At 37.0% G+C, this 18,909-nt stretch overlaps 1 protein-coding gene across 1 annotated transcript in view; it reads left to right on the top strand.

The window, feature by feature from the left end:
• Positions 1-1,396: 1,396 nt before the first annotated feature.
• Positions 1,397-18,909, top strand: part of LOC134678297 (FH1/FH2 domain-containing protein 3) — a 105,992-nt gene continuing 88,479 nt past the window's right edge. The window contains exons 1-2 of the mRNA XM_063536790.1: positions 1,397-1,559; positions 16,519-16,595. Of these exons, the coding sequence (XP_063392860.1) occupies positions 16,578-16,595 (18 nt within the window). The 5' untranslated portion in view covers positions 1,397-1,559; positions 16,519-16,577. The remainder of the gene's footprint in view (positions 1,560-16,518; positions 16,596-18,909) is intronic.

Here is an 18,909-nt window from a genome sequence, read left to right on the forward strand (position 1 = left end):
GCGATCGAAACGCAACTGTCACTGTCACACTAATATGGAAGAGTGATAGAGAGACATAATGCTTTTCGTTGTCGAAGCGATAGCGATTGTAACATTGGCTAGGCCGGCAGGATCGCGAGCCCTTTTCATCTTTATAGGAGAAAAAAGTGTCCTAATTTTTTTTACTTTTTTCAATCTTTCCTTTTTGTTACCGCCATACAAAGTATATTCGTCGGTGCGAGTAAAAATTCGCTATGTATTTTTAAGCTACTTTTCAGGAGACAAAAATAACTGTATATTTTCCTGTTTGTAATATATTTGTTGCGCCTGTATTTTTTTTCTGATAGATCAATGATTTTTACATGATACTCATGAAGAAAATAAACAGATTTATATGTATTTTTTTACAATATTATTATTTTAACCAAATTTTGCTACATTAGCCACTTAAATTTGGTTCATTAAAATCCTCATGTGTGAAGTTTGTACACATAGCGATTTGTTGCCAAAGTAACATAGTACGAGAGATGATACATAGCGGATTTTAGGATCTATGTCGGGTATTCCATTCTACAATAGATGATACATAGCGGATTTCAGGGTCTATGTCGTATGGAGTATGGGTAATCCATTCTACAATAAATCGCCATGTGCAACATTATCGCCATCACCCTCGATGGAAAACAAGGCATTTAATATCGTTATGTGCTAAAAAATCACATAGCAATTTTTTTGTTTCTGATCTGTTATTTTTTTGGACAAATGTTGTCCTGTGTTCACATAGCGGAATTTTTATTTTCAAAACTAATAAAGATATAACAAAAATATTTATGTGGGTCGACGGGAAATTTAAAAAGGATTTCAAATAAACCAAAATCAAAAAATCGTAAAAAATCACATAGCGATTTTTTTATTCGCACCGACGATATGGGGAAATGGTAACACAATAAGAAAAATCTCTGGGACATTTTTTATCTCATTAGGATCTAAAGAGCTCGTGATTCTGAATAGATATATCACAAATTTGGCAAAAAAGGCCACGATATATAAAAAAGGCAAAAAATAAAAGAGACTTTAATAAACAAGAATTGCTCGTTTAAAGATAGATAGACAGATATATAGATATAATACATAGATACTGATTAAAAAAAACTAAAACGAATACCTACAACAACAGTAAACAGTGACAGTAATAATCATGACATCGAGCGTTGTTGACCCCCGCGTCTTTAGGTGTTTTACATGAACACTTTATTTATTTATTGCATACTTCAATGAATTATTTACAGATTAGGTATAATATGAACGTCCCTAAAATTATTGGCGGATAAAAGCGTAAGTATAATTATTTTGAGCAATGTTACTTATTGAATTATCTAAAAACTGCGTAGTCCCATCCGTTACTATTGATGCTGATTGTACCAATTGCTAATTAATATTTGTAATCTACCACAAATTTACACAAGCCGACAATCGTGTCGCCCTCGCATCGTGGCCTCCAAGCCGGCGCCGCGGAGAGTGCGCGCGCGCCGCCCGCCCAGTCGCCAGCCGCCCGCCCCAACGAACGCACCATACCGCAGGTAAGCCACATATCCATACAAAAATACACCGGCCTTTATCACTATATCACGTGTCAAAAGAAACGTGCGTGTTTAAGTTACATTTTAGTGAAACAGTGTCAATATAGTTGGATTATGGAACAGTGATTAAATGACGAAATTCCTTAGTGCAAGCCCGGTCTAGATTCACTGCTACTGTGGAGTCGTTATTGGTGTCTCAAACAATACTCTGAATATTGTGAGTTGTCTCTGTTCGCACTCAAAGTGTATATATCTATATTTGAAACAATTGACAATAACTAAGCGCTGATTATTGAATGAGTGGATTCTTAAGTAATAAAGTCACCAAGTGAACATTGCATTAAAATCGATCTAAATTGTAATACATAAATACATATTGTACGTTATTATGAAGATTTTTGCAGTGTCTGCGTAAACTGCGTAAAACTGTCGCACTAATAGTCAGATTTACGATTTCAAAAAGAACACTATGCATCGTAATTTTCTTGTCATTCGTGTATAAGATGCCAACTAAATACAAGAGCATTTTTACGTACGTTACTTAAACAATATTAATATATGGAATGCCAGATGCATAAAAGTATTAGTTTCACATATAAAATGCGTATTTATTTTCGTGCTGCATCTAACGCACGCCGACTGCACGACCGGGCCGTTTATTTTTTAACTAGTTCATAACGCGTTCGAGTTCCGGACACCGCGAGTGTCGGCGGCGACCTTTACCGAGGACTGTTGCGAAACTGCAGTCAAAACGTCTTACATGTTGCTGAAATATACGATCACCCTAGTATTTTTATATTTTTTATTTTTATTTTTAGTATTTTTGTATTTTTTAACAAGTGAGTCTAAACCGTAAAATTATTCAATGTTAGTATGTCTCACAACAGTTTAAATTCGATTATTGTTATATGGTTGTATAATTAGTATAGATTCTTATAACGACAAAAATACCTGTGCTGCACAAATGGACATTAAATATGATACCGTACTGTACAAAGACAAGTAGTGGGTATGTCTGCCCTATAGGTACCCCAAACGATACTGACGCCCAAAACCGACCGAAGTTTCAAAAATTACGGCCACCAACCAATATTTTAACTCGGGGGCGCAGAAAAGACAAATTTGAAATGTAAATCTTTATATGATCCATTTTCATTGGCTTTTAATATTTTTTTTCATTTTTTTTTATCATAAAGTACACAACAATTTTCTAACAATTATATAATAATTAATTATTTATTAATGACTATTATAATTATGCACAAACATCCATATTCTTACTAGATATTCTAACTTTATTAGAAGTAAATCATGTAGCCCTCAAATAAAAGGTACAATATTATAAAATTAAATGATCATATAACTATTATTACGCGTACCAAAAGGCAATTAGAGTTAATATACGGCCCCGACACTATCATGGATACTGACATTACTTTGACGGAATGACGTTTTTAGTGATAGTGTAGGGAGGGTCATGAAGGAATGACGGCAAGTAATGAAGTTTATTTTAATAATTTCCGTCAGTATTGGAGTTATGTCAAAGTAATGATACTAGAAATGACATTATACTGACAGTGAATTGGTTAGAATAGGAATGAAAGGAAAACATCGTGAGTTGACTGGTTTGTTTTGGTACAACAGAATTAATATCGATGTCTGCACTGCGAATTCGTTGTTATTTACATTTGTGAAGTGAGAAGCTTTTTCTCTGCACTGTTTACTTAAAGTCCGCAAATAAGCTTGTAAATATTTCGGTGAACAGTAAAATTAATTATTAAATGCCCGACACCCATCGAAACTCTACTACTACTCTTTAACCCCTTAAATTCGTCCAAAATAGGAGCTGAAACATGAGCTGTGACAAAATGCCGGGACAACGCAAGGTAGATGACTAGATGATGATCATTAGAACTGGCCACAATACTTACTACATTTCAAAAATATTGATACCTATATCTATACAGTGTACAGTGTGTGTATTCCATACGGGCGTATAATGTATCCAGTTATAGTATCTGATCATACAAATCGTATAAAGTAATCATTTTATTAAATAGTGTTATTAATTAGGCGCTAAAACATGAGCTGTGGCAGAATGCCGGGACAACGCAATGTAGATGACTAATAGATGATGATCATTAGAACTGGCCACAATACTTACTACATTTCAAAAATATTGATACCTACCTATACAGTGTATGTATGTACTTATAAGTCTTATAACTTTAATGTATCGCACATTTGAAGAACGACACACAAATTATTTTTAATATTTAACGCCAAAGGAAACCGTCAGGGGCAGATAGGAATCAAATGAAAGGAACATGACCTCATATAAAAATAATTATTGCACAATTTTAGTACCAACTATGCGTATGTATGCATGTATGTATGCGTTATAAAAAAATACGCGTCCCTATAGTATACCAATACAAATGTCTGTTTACTTCTAATTAAAAGTTCAAGATAATTGTTTTTCTATGATTTCTGAGAACAGATAATAAATATGAGAATCACTAGAATATTATAATTGATAATTTAATAATAAATAACTTCAAAAAGCGGAAACATGGAGGCAACAAACGGCGGTAGGTACAATTTCTGCTCTCCCTAATGAGTCACACGTAAAACTAAAAAAAAAAAATATATATGTGTTTATACTTATTTTTTGTTGTTTTTTATGTGTTTTTGTATTTTACTTTTATATTCATGTTATAAATGACCTAGCCTAAGAAGAAAAATAAATAAATGATAAAAATAAATAATATAGAAAATTTAAGCGCTAAACCACACAGGCCAATTACAAAACGTACTAGACGTGCAACTAATAAACACTAGCTGTCACTAAACTAACCATCAAAGCATGAAACCGAAGCAATAAACCGAAATACAAACTAACTTTTGTACCGTCAGCCACGTAAGCGCCAGTGTCTACGCATTTCAACTAAATTGTACTAGACTATTGTACTTCCAAGCCTTACCAGCTGCACTCAAACTGTGTCGTTTTATAGTTAAATATAGCATGTACAATTTATATTGCGATCTGTATTATCTGTATGACCACCAAAGAATATAATACTATGACCACCCGTCACATATATGTTACGCACAAATATTATTGTTCCATCAGTTTCATGCATAGACTAGGAATCCTCTAGACCGAGTTTAGAGCAATTATATATAATTATATATGCGTGGCAGAGGGAGTAGCGCGACTATGCTCAGTCTGGAGGATGTTTTGTCATTGGTTTTATGTTATTTCAATTCCGGCAACAATTTGGCTGATTTCGCTGAAGTTACAGATGTAGTGCATAATTGTTTGCCATCGTATTTTCTCGGACACGTTCGTATTTGTCATGCTACTTCAGTCAACGTCAGTACTTTTTGTACCGAGACTGACTGAAATAGCAAGACACGTAGCGTAGACACGTTTCCGTGAAAATACGAAGGAAAATTAGTATGCACTAGCAGCATATGTACTGATATTTGTCCATTTTACAGTACATAGGGTAATCTACCCAACGTTTGGCCCTTCTACGGTACAGTCGTTAAATAAACAAGAATTGTTCGTTTAAAGGTATTAGATTACTTGTCAGTCAAACGACTATGGTTCTAGAACGAACGAGTATCTTCAGTAATGTTTGTTTATATCTGACCCCTGAATGTGTGTCAAGTTCGCTATTGTTTCGTTACTTTATTTATAAGCCGCTAGACGAGATTTACTTTCCTTAGCTCACACTAACAGTGTTGTGTTAGACTATAGTCGGTATCTTTAGATATTTAAATAAAGCATTACAATACATTATCAAATAATGGAGGTTAAAAAGTCCAGACATAGAAGTTTTTGGGCCAAAACAAAGTGATCGACAAAATGAAATATCGATGCTCGACTTGGCGGGGGCACTGCCGTGCCCCCAGACATAATGTTATATTATAATAAATATTTATTACATTTTATAAGAAGATAGCTACCGCGAAATACACAACACGTTCGATATCTTCTTCTCTTTTGATATATTGGTAGTTTTCTATTCTTGCGGTACTGTACTTATATACTACAGTTTACGTTTTAAATTTTAAGTACTAAATATATGTAATAAAGAAAATATGTACCGCTTTGTAATTGATTTGCATTATTGAAATTTCTCGGTAACTGTCCTACAGCAAATAAAAGTACATATTTTAAATAATAATCTATGACTTAATTTGATTTATTGGATATTAAATTACGTTAAACAACAGAATTAAAATTAAATAAATTAGTACCTACCTATAAATACAGTAAATAAAACCTATAACGTCAACGTACCTCTCTAGGTACTTGTAAATACCTCATGATTCATAAAGATCCATTCATTTTAATAAACACAGGTGATCACGGTGGTCGCTACGTGTAGCCGAGACTTCGCCCCACCCACGTGTTTAGCGGACGCACTGTATATTATTAGCTACCTTTATGTTGCAATTTATTTGTTTACACCTAAAACAACAATCTGGAACGCACACTAACTACACCTAAATCTATGGAAATGGAACACTTTGCATGGAACATTATACAGAAAGTTCCTTGTTTTAAATGCTCATGAGGTTATGTACACCGTATAATACTCCCATTTAACAGGAACGAAGCCCTGGATAATGTTAGTTAAAATATTACTTAGGTACTTTAAATATACCTACCAAGCGAACGCCGCCCAAATCTCGCTTAGGTACTATTAGGTATTTTATGAAACCCCCTATAAAATCCTATCTAGTCTTTGCCAGACTTAGCCTTTGATCACTTCAAATGCAAACCCGTCTTCGTTAGATAGTATTCTTATTTTTGAAAATAAATAATAAAGCTTTATTTACGCCATAATACTAGTAAGCTATAAATCTACTCTCACTCACAACTCCCATTTATAACTCGCCTGAGCATAAAGAATTTAAACATCAAAACATTAACTTAAGAATCCCATCGCAATTTATTTAAGTGCATTCAGTAACAGCATACTCTGACTCCATGACCAGTTACGCCCTTAAACCTCGTGTCTCATCAGATCATTTCATTGAAATAGCAACCGTGTGTCATTTTCATTAAGATTCATTTTTAAATCTACACTAAAGAGAAGTAGGAGCTCCGGAAAGCTAGTCGAAATAGTCAAAGGAATATGTAAAATGTGTAAAAGCGACAAGGTCGTAAATTGTGTGTCCTGGAGGGTAGACTAACGGATATAGCGACAAACAGGGATATATATAAATAATTTGTCAGGAACTCCCATTGCGGTGAAAAGCTGGGGTTATTTTTGAGCATGTCGGGTGGGTACTTGCGGAGGAACGGATTGGAGTCCGTCTCTACTGTACAGTGTAAGTGTTATAGGCTAAAGAACAATCTAAGTACCAACGACTTATAGTAGATTACACGTAACATAAAATAGTTAAATGTGATTTGATGACTATGATGGGTGTCCGCAACTAAACGGAGAACTGCTTGTTTCGGCGAATTCGGGTTAGTATAAATATGTAAAATTTGATACTAATACTCGTAGCCGCCTCATACTTTTAATCATGCGATTTGCAAAAAAAGAAGTCTATTAGTAAAGCGTTAGTATTTCATGATAATCACTTCTGTACGGCTACCATCAGTTTGGCATTGACATAATTTACTTTCTATATATCTCTTTCGCACTAAATTAATATGTCAGTACGAGCGAGATGCATAGAAAGTAAATTGCATTCACGATAGCGTTTACGTCAATGCCAAACTGATGGTAGCTGTACCACAGAATAAATAATAGTACTAGGTACAGAAGACTCACTCTCTAACAAACGCGTCTGTTACGATCAGGACAGATATGGCCGCTAGGTGGCGACAGCGCCACGCGCGGCTTATGCCAGACCCCAAAATTGGGGTTGAACGGATGTACTTTTAACTACCTGTAGCAAAGCGACGAAATCGCGGAGTGAGACACGCCTGGCCGTACTGGAATCACCATTCGATTTGGGCCCTGCAGATTGCACTGGAAATAACTATATTTATTCATTCATAATTTTCTTTCTTGCACCTACTTTCACTAGACCGGGACCGTAGATCTGAGTACCATGCTATTCATTTAACCCTTTTCCAGGCATAGTACGATTTATCGACTACACACGCGGCACTAGAATTTCAACTTTAGCATTCTGATTTAAGATTCAAATTAGATTGCACTTCCGGGAAATTTGACTTGTATTCAAATGAATCATCGAAGCTGGATTAATTGGAATATATTTGGATTTTCTGGAAAACCTTGTAGATTGGTGCGGCCTGGAAAAGGGTTAATTAATAGTATGGCTCTATGGTTCGTTTTTTTTAGCATTAGAAATAAGGTAAACAATCTTGACGTGTCTTTTAATTGAAAAACAATTATGAATCTAATCAATAATTTATATTCTTCTGCTTTCATAATAGTTAATGATATTTAAAAAGCGTTTTTCAATTAAATGACAATATGTCAAGATCGCTTACCTTCTTGCAAGTTCTTTCTAATGCTAAAAAAAAAACGAAAGTATAGAGAATGTGCATATCATTATGACCCGGACATAGTTTTAGGAAAAGGATATAGGTAGTTCAATATTATTATCTAAGTAGAAATCTCTTTGTATAAAAAAATCTGCCATCTTGTGGGCTACATCGGTAAATAAACGACACATTTACACCTCGCGCCAAAAATCTGACGGCTCCTATGCTGCCCCCTATAGTTCATGCACGGGGCCTATACCCACCCCTTTCGAAACATTTTCGAAAGTGCCCGGCGACCGTATGGATGTAATAAGCGCAATATTAAGGATGACTCACGTTAGGCCGGGCCGTGTCCGGGCCGGAGCTACCGGCGGCGCTTACTTTTCTATGACATGACAGGCGATCACGTGGTGCTTGCCACAGAAATCGATGCCCCGGAAGCTCCGGCCCGGATACGGCCCGGTCTAACGTGAGTCATCCTTTAAGGGTTAAATGTTGTTTGTATACAAGTGCAAGCGCTCAAGGATTGTTGCATCAAACGATTGGTAATTAACGGGTACTTCACGATGATTTAGATGATTATATTTAGCCTGTGATTCAGAAGGGCGTTTCGGCGAGGATCGGGTTACGTGACATACATCACATATGTACTCGTTTACTTGTATATGTCGGCGGCCGATCGTAAGATCAGGCAAATCGTAATGTTCCTGTGTAATATTTTGACGATAGTCTCATTAAACCAATGTATAGGTAGGATAGGTTCGTTAGGTTGCTTCAGATGCCCGAAGGGCAAACTGCCCAGAAAGCGTCGACTCAGGGAACGAGTCAAAGATTTTCACGTTTCACGATATGCCTAGGAATTTGATATGCCTGATCTTACGGTCAGCCGCCGACATATAAAATACACTACCTATTTCTAGATAACAAATACTAAAATATAAAAGGCTTGCTACACGGTCGCCGACGAGCCTTCTAGCCGTCTGACCTTGGTCTGTCCTTGGACAGTTTTGGTCAAATTTTGTTGGTAACAACTGTCTACACGGTCCGGGACCGGCCAAGGCCACGCGGTCTGGGGGCTTGTCGGCGACCGTGGGCCAAATTCGACATGTGCAACTGTCAGATTTCGCATCCACGTCAAATCAACAGATGATTTTATTCCATACTGAGTGTTGATTCCATCAAAGGTGGATAATATCATTTGGTACAACCAAAACTCAACTCTAAACTAAGGGTGGTTCGGTTTGGTTTTCTTGTCACCCTAACTGTGGATTGTTAATGTCAAATTTTGACATTGTACGTATTCGAGAACTTATGATTTTTCCCACATCAACGGGAGATCAACACGATACGTCAAAAGTCGCTTGTCGAATAGGGGTCCGTGTAGCAAGCCTTTAATGCAAACAGGTAAAAGGCTTGCTACACGGTCGCCGACAAGCCTTCTAACCGTCTGACCTTGGTCTGTCCTTGGTCAGTTTTGGTCAAATTTTGTTGGTAACAACTGTCTACACGGTCCGGGACCGGCTAAGGCCACGCGGTCTGGGGGCTTGTCGGCGACCGTGTAGCAAGCCTTCAAGCAATCATAGATGAAAACACTAGTAAATTACATTGTAAATTTGCATTAATGTCAGAGGTTGCCAAGCCATAGTTTTTATTTTAAACCAAGGTGCAGGTTTAGCAAAGTCAGGGCTTAGGCGCTTGACTTTTGCTGAGACCTGATAACTTTTTCACACTAAATGTTAGTGTTTACGGAATGAGATTTGGACTATGTTCAATGACGCATTAAATTAAAATAAACATTGTTGTGTTGTCATAACATAATACAGATAAATAAAACCGGCCAAGTGAGAGACGGACTCGCGCTTTCCAGGGGTTCCGTACATCACCCAATATTAAACAATGTATTTTTTATTCGTGAAACGCGAGTGAATTGGCTTTTATAAACCCGTAGAGGTCGGATTTGTATATTGTTTTCAAAATTTTAGACCCAGTAGTTTCAGTTCCTTTTTTTGCTATTTTCTTAAATAAGTTTTAAACTATTTACTTTAACATTATAAAATAAATATATTTGAGATTCTCAAAACGAGCTCTTTCGTTTGATATGTAACACGATCTAGTTTAAAAAACATTATTTTTTAATTTTCTCATTTACCTACCCCCCAAAAAAGTGGCCTCCGTATTTAAAATTCATTCGTTTACGTAAAATGTCCGTCTTTGGGTCACAAATTTACATATGTGTACCAAATTTCAACTTAATTGGTCCAGTACTTTTGGAGAAAATGGGCAATGACAGACGGACAGACAGACAGACAGACGCACGAGTAATCCTATAAGGGTTCCGTTTTTTCCTTTTGAGGAACGTTCCGTTTTTTCCTTTTGAGGTACGGAACCCTAAAAATGATAAATAAAACGTACTAAGGGGGAGAACCCGCCGCGGACGTCATACCGCCAGCTTCCGGGTAGATTGCCCCAAAAACCTGTTTGGCCGTTATTGGCAAAACATTATAGGAACTGTTAGATTTATTTCTGGCCTCCTGAAATAGCCGTGCCACTCAGCTGTTAAGTGTCAAGACTGGGTTGTTGCCTCCTCCGAAATGGGGCCAGCCCGCAAGGTGCGTGGTGCCAAACACTGGTACAAAATGTTTAATTAAAATTGCTTCTCATTTCCTTTGCGAGTAAGCGTTTCTCATACAAACTATTGCGTTTATAAACAAAATATGTATGACCACATTAATTGTTTCATTGTTAATTACTTTCAATAAGAGCACATTTAGAAAATAGTCGTAGGGTATGAAAAAAACAACTGCAACCCTGTCAAAAATTGAAAAAAGTTTCCGATCATAGGCGACCCTACCTTACCGACCTACCTACGTCCATTTGTAAAGAAAGCTCCTTGTGAAAAAAGTAGATATAACAGGAGGGGGGGGGGATCGTGCTATTTAGTGTGGTTCGGCCGTTAGTGATAGGCATAGACTAGGAATCCTCTAGACCGAGTTTAGATCAATTATTTCATGCAACCAATGATGCCAAAAATGCAGGGGTGCGCGGAACCAGGAGAGCGAAGTCCCGTGCCGTGATTGATCCATTCAAAGACACGGACGTCACACAAAGACACTTTCGACCCGAACATGGAGTAAAATTACCGTATGCGTAGCAGAGGGGGTAGCGCGACTATGCTCAGTCTGGTGGTGATAGGTAATTTCTGTCAAATTGTTTTAGGATATACAGGGAGATAGGTGTTTGTGTACTACATTTATTAGAAAATCTCAAGTACCCACTAAATAGTCTTACAGCACATTAAGAGTCCAACGTGTACGTATCTAGGTAAAAGTGTCCCAGACAAATGGTCGCCGACCGAAATAGAAAACACTTCTCGTTGAAATATTATGTAATTACGCGTCGGAAGCATTGTTGTTGGGAACACGAGATACATTACATCTGATTTATACTGGACACTTTGACTTCTGCAATTAAGTTAAGATGCCAATATTAAGGGTAATACACACACACATTGAAACACGACGTACATCGTGCAGTTTGAACACACATTTTATCCTGTTTCAATAATATATTTGCGCCTTGACACATGATGTCAGGACTGAAGACCTACATATCTCGAAAATAGGGAATGAAAATTTGGTAATCTGCCTCTGCGTCGCTCTTATAATTTAAACTACAGGGTGATTCAGGAGACGTGAGCAGGACTAACACTGCGCATTTTGTAAATTATAAGCAACTCTTTCCTATCAGTATTAGTGAGGTTAACGTTAATTTTCTAGTCGTGTTGAAAAAAAAAGTTATTAATTTATTTACGACACGGATGGTCACCCTAACATTAGAATACTAAACTACCGATATTCTGTGTCAAATTGAATGTCATCACTGTCATCACGGTCTGGTTACTTTTGAAAACTCGTATCTCACTCAGGTTTGACATTTTATTTTCTTCGTAAAAGAGGTTTTATGTTTATTAATTAGGCCTTGTATGGTGACCATGATTGTAGAGAATTAAATTTGACCTCACCAAAAAGTTGAAAAATAGGAAAAAGTGTGGTTGTTTCACATAAATACGACGGTGATCGATCAATTACCAGTTACTGAGTGTGCAGGATTAGTCCTGCTCACGTCTCATGAATCACCCTGTATAGAGGGACATATGGTTACATAGCAATGCACGCACGAGAACTTTCCAAAGTTGCGAAACTTTCCACATGAGAAATTCTCGGTAACTTCTGAGAATGTTCTCGAGAACGAGAATTTATTTATTTATCGTAGTTTATACCATGAATATTCACGATAGTTTAGGTGTAGTCTTTACCCCCAGAAAATTCCGACTTTTGGTCGTCCGCTTCCGGTCAGAAAAATGTATGACGGCCCGGCCAAACGGTCAGACTTAGGTGGGGGGTGCTCGACCAAATGTCATAGAGGGACCCTGGCAGTTTTTGACGCCGCCATTTTTTTTCAATATGGCCGACTTTTTATTAAAACTTTTGAATTTTGTCCTAGCGCGCTGAAATTTTGGTCACGGAATACAGGGTCCCCTAGAAACCTATGAAAAATTATTTTTTGGAAAAATGCTACAATTGCGGGAAAACTGGCCACTTTTATTTTGTATGGCAACTTTTAAACGGTGCGTGATAGGTGGGGGGTGCTCGACCAAATGTCATAGAGGGCCCCGAGACAAAACAAACTGCATTAAAAAAAAAACAAAATGGCCGACTTTTTTTTAAAAAATTTTCAAGTTAGTCCGAGCGCGCTGAGATTTGACATGGCGGGAGATAGAGACCTCTAGATTCTAATGAACCTAAAAAAAATTTTTGGAAAAATTTGTCGAAAGTCGAAATGTTCTCTGATATAAAGTGAGAATTTAAGCAACTTATTGGTAAATTTATCACATCAACAAAATAGCTAACTGTAATAGACAATAATATATGCATAATAACATTTAGTTTTAAGTTATGCCTATTTAAACTTTATTTCAAGTATATTCTCTTGTTTAAACAATAATTTCCATGTTGCAGGAATGTTCTGAGAACATTCTCGAGAACGTTTCCGCTTTTTGGGAATGTTCTGCAATTTGTACATTGCTAGACTTACAGCACCAATCATGAGATATTTAAGAGATATATCTGTAAATTTTCTACCGCTATACGCATTACAAGTTGAAAATCCTACGTGCGTTACACCTCGTCACCTACGACAACAACGTCACCTTGGCACGTAGTCTATTCTATAGTTCGTTTTTTTTAGCATTAGAAATAAGGTAAACAATCTTGAAGTGTCTTTTAATTGAAAAACCCATTTTTAAAATAAGTTACGGCAAATATGTAACAATTATGAGTCTAATATTACGATCATTTATATTCTTCTGCTTTCATAAGTAATAGTTATTGATTTTTAAAAAGCGTTTTTTAATTAAAAGACATGCCAAGATCGCTTACCTTCTTTAAAGTTCTTTCTAATGCTAAAAAAAACTAACTATAGGGACCGGCTGGCGCGTATGTCGTCGCATTAATATTTTTCGTCAATATTTTGCCGTACCTACAAATTACAGATACCTACTGATTAACATATTTAGGAACAAAGCAATCACGCCCACATACATTAGTTAACTTAACTTAATACGTAATTCTGAACAAATACAAACTTCTATAGCGGTGTTTAGAGTAAGATTAAGACATCAATTATACACATATCCCACCGAATTGTGTGATAGAGCCCTTAAACTCATGCTACAGAACCGTAGAGTATCCGCATTTAAATCGGTAGTCATTTTGAATCGTTTGAACGAAAGCATAACGCAACCGCAGATATCAACGATAATCCATCTATGCCACGTCAATAACCGGACAAAAATAACACTCACACCGTAAACCTTATTATCAAGTCCATTCAACTCAAATTGGCATGGATTCGTCAATAGAATACAGCTTTCGTAGACAATCGATATAGGTCAGGCCGAAAACTATTTTGGAGTTCCTATTTCTAAAACTGTTATGACTTCCGTAAAATTAAAAAGTTTAAAGGATGACTAGACCGGAACATGATCGGGGTGGAGCTTCCGTAGCTTCGTTTTCTATAGAAAACACCACGTGATCACCGATCAGCCGTCATAAAAAATTACATGTCGGACGCCTCGGCCCGGGCTCGGCCCGGTCTAGCGTGAGTCATCTTTAATTGCAGTTTGACTTATGAGCAAATGAGTCAAATGTAGATCAAGAAAGCCTTAAGAAAAATGATTATCTTACATTTAAGAGCCCTTCAACGTGCACTAGCGCCACTGCTAAATAATCGTGATTATTTAAATTTAACGACAGGTATTTAAAAATGTGGGCCGCTACGGACTGTATTGTGTATTTAAGTACCTTTTGAATACATGTGTGCCCACCACGCTTAGGCGTTTAGTATGACGCGAGTAGTCAAATACGATAGACGTCTGAAGACAACATGGTTACACAGCCAATGGTTGCCATGCCTTTGAAACGAGCTAAATAGAGCCCCTGAGTGTATAAAAAAAGTCTTACGATTTGTAGCTGGCCCCTAGCCGCTAATCCTTTGTCTAATGTTAAGTAAAACCACTCGTGCTACCGCTTCCATAAAAATTCGTTCAATAACTTTAAACGGTTGTTGAATTACAACTCCTGTAGAAATTGCAATAAGATTCAAAATGAACTAATGGAAAAATATGTGGTCCCTCTACGGTTACTGAGTGCCAGCGAGTCGAACGCTGCAGAACCAGTCTAAAATGTGTCATCGAGATGCCTAGCAAAGGCACGTTATCGGAGAGCGCACCTGCACTGGTTTTTTGAGCGTTGGACTAGCCCGCGCTCAGGTGCCAATTAGAATAATTAAGACCCTTTTTTGACAACAGACAAAAGATTAACATTTCGGGGCCAGCTACAAATATAAGACTATACCTACGTGAAGTTCGATGACAGTGACTACATCACCTGTTTGTACACGAATAGACCTGAGGTTAGGTTCTTTGCCCCCGATAGTTCGTAGTCCTATTTTTACTCGACTGCCCCAGAAGAAGGGTAATGTTTTCGAGTTACGAACCTACGTCTGTGTATTTGGCACGCTTTCTAGTGGTCCTGTTAGTTTTCACTGTCGCCTAAATTAACTGTTAATTAATACTAGTATTACTATTTTACGATATCGTTATTATTATTAACGCAATACGCAATTGTTAACGCACTTTATTAACGCTATTCGTAATGAAACACTTTAAACAGCTCTTCCAAATAACTTAAAATGTAAGGACCGTCAAGAAAACCGTATCTTCAACGGCCTCCTAAGGCCGACCATATAAATATGAATGATCTTCCTTTGTCCCCTAAGAAAGCATAAGGCTAGGAAACCGCTTAACCCTTAAATGCATATTAGTGTTGCCAAAGGTCTACAAAGCATTAAACAGCTCAATAAAGCTTTAAAAAACAAGGCTTACGTTCTTGAACGCACCTTTATACCAAACGTTAAGTAGTAGGGTAATGATTTAAGGGTTAAATTTACGCAATATTTTTGATTTATAAAAATTACATTCGTTTCAAGACAAAAAGTCGGAAAGCTTGGAAAAATCCAGAAGTTGATAATTTTTAGTATGTGATTTTGGACGGTGTTTTCAGGGTTTGTAATTATTTTATATTTAAAAACTTTATCATAGGAGTGATCATAGGTATATCACAAATAGTGTACCTTTCTAATGGTAGTAAACAATTTCATATATCTATTACTGAAAATTACATGTTTACATAAATATGATTCATTGAATTCAACTTCTAACACTGATTTCGCAGTGAAAATTAAAGTTATATTTTTTTTACTATTTTTCCTAAAATCGGCACACAATTATGTGATACATATATTAATTTCGGACAAAAAGAAAAAATCATGCATTTAAGGGTTAAGAGCCAGGAACACTTGGGGACAAGTATGTCACACCCGCGCTGTCTGTCCTGTGACACATCTAAGCGCGTGCCAACCGCCCACCAAGCCGACTGTACCCGTCGTCAAACTGCATGCGTTCGCAATTTAAATCGTTTTAATGATAGCTAGAAATTAAGCTCGGACGTGGTACTCGTAGTAGCAACATTAGAGTCAATCTTCTAAGGAACCTAAGGGCTAGTTGCACCAACCACATTTAGCGGACTGATCAATGTCACTTAGCAGCTAGTGAATTATGAAACTTCCCATACAATAAAATTTAGCGAATGCTTTAACGGTGACACACGATGTGGTGCACCAAGTTTGCACCGATTTGCACTTTGCGTAGAAGTCTATATTATTCTATCTACATAGACAAGCTCTGGAAAAACTCCTGTTGGGGTAAAACAACTACAATAGAACCTCGTTTATCTGGACGGGCAAAAAATCGCGCGTTGACAGAACAGAAAATATCTGGACATCGATCTAGCTAGGTCTTATCTCTAGGAAATTGCGACTCTTGAGTTTTTACCTGTTGTTTTTTGTATTTTTCAGCAGATACGGAGGATCCACGTCGTCATCACCTCATGGACCCGGGTTGATCTTAACGCAACATGTCTTTTCGAAATTATGTAAGTTTAACAACTGAATCTTTATTATTACTTATTTTAATCTAGAAGAAATGTTATGAAAGAAATACACTAAACAAGACTAAATATATTTGCAAGGCAGACTGTAAGGTTAAAGTTGGCTCGATATGTCTAACTATCATTTATATCGTTACCCTGTATACCAAAGCAGCATATATCATATGAGAGTAGAGGTATCATTTTAATGCAAAAAAACTAAACGAAGAATTAAATTAAGAATTCTACTTAGTGCTTCACATTCAAGTAATTCTACTTAGTGGTTCACATTCAAGTAATGCGCCTCGTAAACCTACTCGTACCTACCCGATGCAGGCTCGTCATCATCATTATCATCTCATTTACGGCCCGTGGTCTTACTCATTATTTTTAGTTATTCCTTAAAATAAGCGCCAATAAATTCAACTCTTCGTTTAATGCAACTTGATCTACGAAATCCTATGCAATCCGACTCGGCATCGGCACCTCGACCTCGAAACCAAAACAGCTGAAACCATATGATTTTGGGAGACTTACGCCCTTCTCGACCACTCTAACGACATTCCTCTCTTCTGATATTAATCAGTCTTTCTTAGTCCTAAATATACTATACGGGGCTCAATAAAATCTCTCCCTACGTTATCTTATGCGTACCCTAGGCGAATCTTGTATCCTTTAAAATACTCTGTATTACCATGACGGAAGGTCCACGGGGAACGCCGACGCGCCGCCCTGTGTACATGCATTCCCTTTGCTATTTATAAAACGGTGAAAGGAACAGTTTTATGTGTGATAGTGTTGAATGGAGAATATGGATTGGGTTTTTACTGTGGGATAAATGTAGTTATAAATATAATAAATATCGAATACTTCCGTTAATTTATTTACTTCTATATTCAGTTCTAAAACAGGGACTGAAAAGGTACCGTTAAAAACGGTTTTGACCGGTCTTTTTAAAGGTACCCGACCGTTAAAAGTAGCATTTCGGTACCAATATCTATCGGTACCCGTATCCAAACAAGCTTCCGTACAAACGGTACCGTTAAATAAAAGTGCCTTTAGGTGTTTTTTTATAGGTAGGTACCCGACCGTTAAACTAGCATTCCATATTGATATCAATACTTTAGGTATCCAAATAAGCTTTAGCCCAAACGGTACCGTTAAATTTAGGCTTCCGTCCAAACGGTACCCTTAAATAAAAAAACCTTATAAGGTTTGATCTGATACCTCAATTCAAAGCGGTCACTCGCGAGAGCGGGAGGTAACGCGTGTCTCCCTCTCACTTTTCACTAGGTACACGGATCCCAATGTGATTGTTTGTGAATTATTTTGTCATCATCATCATCATTGACATAAAAGTCATCATGGGTGTCGTTTTATAGGTTTCAGGGAGTGCGGAATTCAAAAATGATGACAATTTTGGAATCCAAGATGTCTGACGTGCACTTTGATATAAAAGTCATCATGGGTGTCGTTTTGTAGGTTTCAGGGAGTGCAGAATTCAAAAATGATGACAATTTTAGAATCCAAGATGTCTGACGTGAACTTTGATATAAAAGGCATCATGTGTGTCGTTTTATAGGTTTTAGGGCGTGCAGAATTCAAAAATGATGACTCGGCACTCCTATGACGACTTTTATGTCAAAGTACACGGCAGACATGTTGGATTCCAAAACAGTTATCATTTTCTAAGTCCGCAGTCCTGAAAAGCTATAAAACAACAAAGACCTTATTACAAAAGACATAAGGTCCTTTACCTACTGAAGACCGTTAGCGTTAACGGTACCGTTTGAATTTTATTTATTCGGGTACCGTTACTATTTGATACCTTCTCAATTGATACCTTTATATTAGATACTGGTATTTTGCCGTTTTATTTGGGTACCCTTACTGTTGGATACCTATTCTATTGATACCTTTTTTTTAGGTACTGCTATTTTGCCGTTTGATTCGGGTACCGTTTCTGTTGGATACCTATTCAATTGATACCTTTATTTTAAGTACTAGTATTTTGCCGTTTTATTCGGGTACCATTACTGTTGGATACCTACTCAATTGATACCTTTATTTTAGGTTACCGGTCCCCAACAAACAATTAGGCGACACTTAGCACTTATTTTATCACCTAAAGACATATAATGGCTGTAGAATAGCTATATACTCTAAGCTTACAGGCTCTGGTGTCATCAAGGTCTTTAAGAGGTCCATGTATAGCTTTAAGATCCACAGTAGCCGTTTTGGCCGCTATAATGGATCTTAAGCAGCTAGTGTTATAGCTCAAAGTGAATTCTACCACCTTAACATCTATATGAGTAATAAG

Source organism: Cydia fagiglandana, chromosome Z (assembly GCF_963556715.1).
Source record: "Cydia fagiglandana chromosome Z, ilCydFagi1.1, whole genome shotgun sequence".
NCBI classification, from domain to species: Eukaryota; Metazoa; Arthropoda; class Insecta; order Lepidoptera; family Tortricidae; genus Cydia; species Cydia fagiglandana.